This window comes from Erythranthe guttata, chromosome 9 (assembly GCF_056151865.1).
Source record: "Erythranthe guttata isolate IM_541 chromosome 9, IM_541, whole genome shotgun sequence".
NCBI classification, from domain to species: domain Eukaryota; kingdom Viridiplantae; phylum Streptophyta; class Magnoliopsida; order Lamiales; family Phrymaceae; genus Erythranthe; species Erythranthe guttata.
The window spans coordinates 11,808,747-11,817,842 of NC_142541.1; the positions used below are offsets into that span (position 1 = coordinate 11,808,747).

The 9,096-nt window shown below is 39.9% G+C and overlaps 1 protein-coding gene across 1 annotated transcript; it reads left to right on the plus strand.

The window, feature by feature from the left end:
* Nucleotides 1-1,394: 1,394 nt before the first annotated feature.
* On the plus strand, nucleotides 1,395-4,542 carry LOC105955029 (GDSL esterase/lipase At3g48460). Its single transcript, XM_012978729.2, has 2 exons — nucleotides 1,395-2,083; nucleotides 3,830-4,542. The coding sequence occupies exons 1-2, from the start codon at nucleotides 1,442-1,444 to the stop codon at nucleotides 4,334-4,336; spliced, it is 1,149 nt and encodes a 382-aa protein (XP_012834183.2). The 5' UTR covers nucleotides 1,395-1,441; the 3' UTR covers nucleotides 4,337-4,542.
* Nucleotides 4,543-9,096: the final 4,554 nt, after the last annotated feature.

The following is a 9,096-nucleotide window of genomic DNA, read 5'->3' on the forward strand; positions in this document are numbered from 1 at the left end:
AGAGATGAATGGAGAGGAGAGAGTCAATTATTGTGAACGGTATTCGTAAAAATGGTACCGCATTTCCCCAAAAAATAAATACCCCAATAGCCCTTATAGATATAATTATTTCAAATTGTCCTATTGTTTATTTCTATGCTACACCCAGTGAAGATTACACCGGGTAATTTTTATTTTTTTTGGAAGAAATAGAAAATATTATTAGGCTAAAGCTGCCAGTTCGGGAGGAAGAGAGGAACCCTCCAAAAAAGCTAGATTCAGATCACTCACGAGACTATGAGCGATATTATTACAATGTCGTTTTACAGCCGAAAATAGACAATTATGAAAAGAAAAAGAGATAAGCCTAATATCATCGAGAAAAGGCCCGAAAGACTGCATGGATTGATCTTCATCGCGAATTGCTGATATTACTTGTAGGCAGTTTCCTTTAAGGATGATCGATGTCTAGCCTTGCAACGATTCCTTATGTATTGCGTTGAAAGCCGCGTGTGCCTCTCCCTCAACCGAAAGAATTTTCCCAGGAATTCTATCGACACTCCACTATAAGACAGCCCCTGAAGAGTCTCTCGCCACCATTGAGATTTGATAAAAATCATTGTTTAGAGGAAAAGCGGCATCAACGTCCCGACCCCATAATTTTTCTCCATGCATTTCCTTATTCCTTGACTCCCATGCTTGCCAGCACACAACCAAAGCTAGACGAAGAAGATCTTTTGTCAGATTTTGTTGTAAAAAGATATACCAGTTTCAAAACAATGAGAGCTCTCCCTTAAGAGAGAGTTCGAATGGGCCTGAGCTCCACACCCCATACATTCCTCGACAACCCATCATCACGTGCATGCTGGACTCCGGTTGTGTTCCACATTCACGGCAGAAATGATTGGCTGCCACTCGCCTTCGAAAGAGGGAAACGTTAGTTGGGAGAATATCCGAGATCGCTCGCCAAACAAAAATTCTAACTTTCGGTGGAACTTGTAATAACCAGACCTTCTTCCAAAACCCTTTAAAATTCCTTGTATTTGATGATTCACCGGATATTTTTTTCCATTAATCTACACACACCAATATGAATATGTATGTATTTGTATGTATATGAATAGTAAAAACTTACGTGATATAGCATATAATATAAACCATGTCCTATTACATTATATTTGAGGCATTTAAAAAAAAAAAAATTCCTAACTATATAAGAACCCAAGAAGTCGTACCCATTGCTTCCATATTATAATTTATAAGCCTCACTCATTTAATTTTAATATTTTCTTTTTCTGAAATTAATTATTAAATTAATAATGTGATATTACCACCAACAATAAACAACCCCCACTGCTTTGAGATGGATATTAATTTTATTACTCTATATATACATACATACATCAAACTATCTCTACACTAAGCTACCCACAAACAAAAGCTTAATTGGCAAAATAAAACAATGGCTTCCTTCACACTTATTCTGCTACTATCTACTTTCTCACTCCTCCCTCTCTCTCTCTCTCTAGCACATTCCTTCACAAAAATCTACTCCTTCGGCGACTCCTTCACCGACACCGGAAACACCCACACCTCCACCGGCCCCACCGCCTTCAACTACATCTCCAACCCACCCTACGGCGTCACATTCTTCCACCACCCAACCAACCGCTACTCCGACGGCCGTATCGTCCTCGACTTCCTCGCGGAGTCCCTCTCCCTGCCCTTCCTGCCGCCGTACCGGAACTCCAGCGCCGCCGACCAGACCCACGGCGTCAACTTCGCCGTCGGCGGCGGCTGCGCCATCAGGTACGGCTTCTTCGTGAAGCACAACGTGAGCTTCAACCTCGTACCCCAGTCCCTCCAGACACAGCTCGTCTGGTTCACCAAGATCGCGGCGGCTAAAGGCTGCAAGCTGCAGCTGGATCGCCGCTCGCCGGCGGCGGCGGCAACACCTAGTAAAGAGTGCGCGGCGGTGCTGGGCGACGCGCTGATTTGGATGGGCGAAATCGGGGCCAATGATTACACTTCCAGCCTCGGATCTTCGGTTCCGATCAAAACCATACAAACCCTTGCCGTTAACAGCGTTGTCGGTTTCTTACAGGTATATATATCAATAGTTTCCCATGCATTTCATTAATTACATCAAACAATCCCATGCATGCATTAATTATACCTAATTTATGAAGGTTTACATAATTATACGTTACTATTTTTCAACGGAACAGATAATTATAAAATAAATTAATGTCAGTCCTGAGGTAAGGTCGAATTACGAAAAAAATCTCTTATCTTTGGATAATTACAGCTATCCCATCAGCTGTGAATTTTCTTACACGTTCACTTTTATGGTGTCAAATTCAACATAATATTCGCGATTCAGTGAAATGTTTTTCTACTTTGTACTTGTTTTGTGCAAAAAGGCAGTTTCGAATGCACCACAATCTGATATTTACAAGTCAATATACACATCTTATGATCATCTTGTTTTTAAATGTGGAGCTGGAATGCGTGTACAAACTAAAAAAATATTCTATATCACTAAATTTGACACTACGATGATCAACGTGTAAGAAGAGTCATAATGAAGAGGTGTAATTATCCAAACATAAATATTTTTTTTATAATTTGATCGTACCGGGCTATAATTTACCAAATAATTATAAGTTATTAGAGAAAATTATAATATAAAATGACGAATAATAATATTAAAAGAAAATTTCTAAACTAGTGATGGTGTACGATTTCTAGACTTGGTAATTAAGGGGGTCATGGCCCCGTTGCCATGTGTTGACTCCGTCCACTAAGAAAAACTTCATTAAAAAATAGAAGCAATTAATGGATACATTTCATTATTTTATATTTTATAAAATTAATTTTATTAATTTTATATTTGCATTTACTATAGTTGGTGTTAACTCGATCTCCCTGCCCACTACCCAATCAGTGGTGCATTTATGTCAAATATTGACTACACTTGGCTAGCTAGTAGCTACTCTAGTGTATATTAATGTGTATAGTATATGTGGTGATTTAAGAGAAAAAAAATAAAATTAAGTTTTATGGACTTAAAGCAGGGCCGGTTCTGAGGGGAGGCGAAGTAGGCGGTCGCCTAGGGCCCCCGATTTTTTATGAAAATTAAGGGCCCCCAAATATTTTTATATACACTTTATATATCAATAATTATTTTTAAAATTTATTATATATAATATTTTGAAACATCAATTCTAAAATAAATTTAAAATTAATGATCAGTTAGATATTTTTACAATTTTCTTAACATATATTGGGGCCCTAAATATTAAATTTATATAATGTCTTAATTACTTATTTTTATTCCTAAAATTTGAATCAATATTCATTAATTTATTCAAGTTTCTTTTTATAAAATATTTATAAAGTCTATTTGCTATAAAGATTATATGTTACAGTAGTAAGTGAACCAGCAAATTATTCGGTTTATGTTGAAATTTTTTCATATTTTTAGTTATTTTATATTCATACATTTCAAAAACAAATCGGGGGCGCTGCCCCCGAACCCCCATCCATCACTTTTATGAAATGTTAATTTATATTCTTTTAATATATTCAATTTCGAACTCCCTTATAAACAAATTATTTTATCAAATAGGAGTCCCATTTTGAATTATTTTTTAAATCTCGCCTAGGGCCCCCGAATTTTCAGGAACGGCCCTGACTAAAAGTATATAAAATTGAAAGTTTAAGCGGCGAAAGTCCATTAACTAAAATAAAAATTATTCACTTTTATTTTTTCTGGGCCCCGCATTTAGGCGTACATAATAAGCGCATATCTCATATATAATCTTCTCCCATGCATGCAAAAAAACAGGTATTGTTGAACAATGGCGCAAAGTATATAGTGGTCCAAGGCCTACCGCCAACGGGCTGCGCCACGTACACATTCGCGCTCTCGTCTCCGGAGGATCGAGACGCGGATGGATGTGTGGCGTCCTCCAACCGGATAGCCCTCGGTCACAACGCGGCCCTCAAGGCGAAGCTCGACTCTCTCAGGAAACAGTATCCGGAAGCCGTCATTCTCTACGCCGACTACTACAACGCCCACCTCACCGTGCTCAGGAATCCGCGCAAGTATGGGATCGTCGAGCGGTACAAGGCGTGCTGCGGCTTCGGCGGCGGGGAGTTCAATTTCGACATCTTCAACACGTGCGGCACCGCTTCGTCCGCCGCGTGCGCCAACCCTTCCGAGTACATCAACTGGGACGGGGCCCACTTCACCGAGGCGATGAATAAGGTGCTAGCGAATTCGTTCTTCAACGGGACGTATTGCGACCCGCCGTTCAGTTACTTGCTGAGCAAGAAACTGCGGTCGGGATGATCACTTTTGGTTACGCCGCACCCACATGCATGTGTTTTTTTTTATTTTTATTTTTATTTTTTAACTTTTTTTTTGTTGAATAATGGTAAATTTTATATTGGGTCTATAGCATGTAATAAACTCATAATGAGTTGCCTTTTATGGAATTATTGTTATGTTTTTCTTTGTACTTGGGGATATACGATGGTTTCTTGGGTTTTGTGAAAGAGTTATGGGCTTAGGTTGTCGTATGATGTACCATATGATCTCATCTTTTTTTTTTTTTTTTCTATTATTCTTTAAAATCATATAATATTACAATTAATATTTTGATGTATTGAATAATAATTTTAATACCTGCTTAATGAAATTTTAAAACAATATAGCTATTTTGCGAGGTAACAAAAACCCTATATAATTATAAATGACTAGAATTCCACTCCAATAAACTAAACTCCTGAAGTAATGTAACATGACATTGTAGTAAGCTACCTTAGTCGATTTTTCGTATTTCATTTTTCATGTTCTATTCCGCAAATAAAGTAAGTGATTTTTTTTCCTTGAGGGCAAATGGCAAATAGGCCCATGACAAGGGCACTTAATTAAAAGAGGGACATCCAACTTTTTTGTTTTTCAAATAAATCCAGCAGCTCATTCAAACTTATTTGCAAATAAGGAAAATCCCTTTATATATACCAAAATTACCCCCAATTAATTGAAACCCAATTCAACTCCAATTTCATGATTTACACCCCAATTTAGCCAAATTTCATCAATTAACCAATTTTAACCATAATTTCAATTTTGACCCTAATTTTGACCCGCCACCACCGGAGCCCGCCGGCCGCCGCCGTTGACCGGCGTTGACTTTTTTTTTTTTTTTATAATTATGTTTTTTCTTAAAAAAATATTTTAATTAATATTACTGTCTTGGCTGCTAAATTACTGTCTCTGGCAGTTAAATTACAGTAATTTAACTGTTAATTGACTTTTTTTTTCTTTAATTTTTTTTTAATTAATATTACTGTTTTCGTTGCTAAATTACTGTCTCCAGCAGTTATTTAACTGTCGGAGACAGTAATTTAACTGTTATTTGACATTTTTATTCTTAAAAAAAATATTTTTAATTAATATTACTGTATTCGTTGCTAAATTACTGTCTCCAGCAGTTATTTAACTGTCGGAGACAGTAATTTAACTGTTAATTGACTTTTTTTTTTCTTAAAAAAATTATTTTAATTAATATTACTACCTTGGGTGCTAAATTACTGTCTCCAATAGTAATTTAACTGTCTTAGACAATAATATAAACAATATTACTGTTCGGGAAAATAATATTCATAATATTACTATCCGAAAAAGTAATATTACTGTCTGAGACAGTAATTTAGTAGCCAAGACAGTAATATTAATTAAAATATTTTTTTCTAACAAAAAAAAAAAAAAAAAAAAAAGTCAATGCCGGAATCTGACCGGAAAAAAAAACATTTCAGAAAAAAAATTATTTTCTGAAAAAAAAATTTGGGGGTTAATGTGATATATTTGTTTAAATTCGGGGTCAATGTGTAATATTAAGGAAGTTAGAGCATAATGGGTGGAATTGATAAGAATTATATTATGGAGGGTATTTTAGACTAAAGACATGGGGATGGGTTTAATTGAGAGACTGTTTTTTTTGTGGACCAAAATGCATTTAAGTCCCATGTGATGGACCTTTTTGCCATTCGCCCATTTCTTGATTCATTCACATATAAATATAGCACAAAATAACTACAAATTTATAAACTTAAACTAACATAAGCTACACTAAATTACTTGGGTGGGTGGCCTTAACATTTACGGGGGTTCGGCCCCCGATTTTTTCTATAAAATTCATTAACATGAAATAGCATAAAATAACTACAAATTATAAACTTTAACTAATATAACATAAATTTTTTGGTAGATAAGCTAAACTAAATTACTTGAGTTGGGCTAAATTAAACTATTTAGGTGGACTAATTATATATAGATATAATATATAGTATATTTTTTTTTAGAATGAGAGTGGGCTGGAGCCCACCCTTGCCAAAGGGTGGCTCCGCCACTGCAGACCAGTAAATCAGACCAGATAGGTGGTCTTTGATAGAGGTGTGCACGGCTCGGTTTTTGGCTAAAATGGAACATTAACAAATTATATATCGGTTCTACCGATTGGAGCAATTGAGCATGTTTCAATTAACCTAGGTTTGAATGTCCTAGTTAACGGTCGCTAGGTGGAGTTTGTCACACATGGTTAGCCTAGTGTAGTTTAAATCTCTCGTATGGTTTGCAAGCTATTATATAAGAGTGTAGGTCTACAGTGTACCTATATGGTTGGTTGCGGGTTCCTTCATTCCTTCAAACTATCTTTACTATTTGATATACCTAATTTGGCCGACCCAATGGGCCCCCTAATTCGCCTAATAGTTAGGCCCACTACACGAAAGCCCAAACACCTTCAAAATAAGGCTTGGGCCCAACAAAGTAAGCCCAACCCACTCAACGACATATCAATAGATGTTTTACTCATTTGTTAAGGTATGTTTTGATTATTCACAATCAAGTTAGAGTATTATTCTCTCTACCATATCCACCATCCGTATATCTGATTTGAGCGTCGGAGGGGTTTCCGCCGGATCAACCCCCGGCTTAGTTCACGTGTGCTCATTTCGCAGGGACCTCAGGATCATTAAGTTGACAAGCTACTGATCCGCTTTGCTCTCCCAGCTCGTTTTCTACACTACCCCAGGTGATCTACATTTTAGCATCATCATTTTGGTGCCGTCTGTGGGAACGATGCAAACCAGATCACGTAGCCAACAAGATCCTCCTGAGGCGTCTGCTCGGAGAGAAAATGACACAGCTAATAACCTCCCAGTCCGTGGAGGATCTGGCTTGCCACCTCCTCCACGTGCCGCGGAGCCACCTCCTCGCCACGTGCCACGGATCCACCTCGCGAGGTTCAGGTGATCCCTCATCGGGACCCACCACTCGCCGATCCACCACTCCCTGCTCCTCGAACGGTTCAAATAACCGAGGACGCGCTCCAACGCATGATAGCAGAAGCCTCAACTCGCGCCGCCACGGAGGCCGTAACTCAATATATCGCCACGATGGGAGCAAACGCTCCCAATGCGATACCAGCGCCAGCTCCACCTATAGTGCCACCTGTGGCCCCACAGCCAATCCAGAATCAAATAAGTGTCTCCTCCTCCACCTCGGACCCACGGTCCCGAGTGCAGCTATCCACAAATCACATGGGGGCACAGCCCAGACAACAACGTCAACGCTCACCCCCACGGGGGAATGCGTCTCCACAGAGAGTCCCTCTCTTTAATGAAGGAGAAGGCGAGGTAAACAGCAGAATGTCCCGCCATTTACTAAACAATCCAATTGGCGAAAGAATGCCCGTCCCAATAAGACGTAGTCCTTTCACCATAGACATCCTCAACGAGGTATTACCTCAAGGAGTGAAGATCTCGGGGTTATCTCAATTTGAAGGGACCACCGACCCACATGAGCATATAGAGAAATTCAACGCCATGGCGGACTTATATGGCCCAACGGATGCTGCGATGTGCAAAATGTTTCGCACCACTCTCTCCAAGAGAGCAATGAATTGGTTCAACTCTCTACCCATAGGATCGATTGACACATTCGCTCGGCTGTCAACACGGTTTCCCAACCAATTCGCCATCAACAAGCAGTATGCCAAGACCCCAGCCCACATTTTCTCTGTAGTATAGAGAGATAACGAAACGCTCCGCAACTACATCAAGCGTTTTGCAGAAGCAGTTCATGAAGTTCCCAGTGTAGGGCAAGACATGCTCTCCGGGATTATGCAACAGAACTTGAAGCCGGGTAGATTCAAAGAATCTATCGCCGGAAGGCCCCCAGGCAACCTAGAGGAGTTGCTGAATCGAGCCGAAAAATACGTCCGGATAGAGGAAGCCTCTACCCATGCTCCTCCTAAAAGGAAAAGGGAAGATGACCGTCAGGACAATAGGAGGCGGGATGATCGACGTCCACCACTTCCACCTCAAGGTCAACCATCTTCCTCCTATAATAGGTTCACTCCGCTAAACACTCGGCTCACTGAAATCCTTCACGTGATAGAACAAAAAGGTTTAGCAGAGCCTCCACGTCCTATGCAGCCAAATGCGAAGCGAGAAAAGTCGGGTCGCTACTGTCTATTCCATAATGATAGAGGACATACTACTGAGGAATGTGCACAACTCAAAGTGGCGATTGAGAGGCTGATCAAGCAAGGCCACTTAGGCGAATACATTGATAAGCCTCGAAATAAGCGCCGTGATGACCTTCCACGCCGAGATAACAATCGAGATCAACAGCAAGGACGAGAGGAGGGGGGTCATCGACGCGACCCAGATAACAATGATAACCAACCTACCCGGGGAATCATCTCCTTTATCTCCGGAGGACCGGCAGGTGGCGACTCACAAAACGCGAGACGCACTCTCGCTCGATCAGCACGTATGAATCAAGAACGTGCTTCTCCATCCGCATGTATCTATCAAATACGAAGACCTGATCATAGCATAGTCTTCAACTCCTCAGACCTTGAAGGCCCAGAAGAAAATCATGTCGACGCGTTGGTAATAACAACAACGGTGGCCAACTTCTTGGTTAAGAAGATATTAGTGGACGGTGGGAGCTCAGCCGACATCATGTACCTCCACGCTTTTAAGCAACTGGACATAGATAATGCCCGGTTTAGCCCCATCTCCACGCCCCTAAAA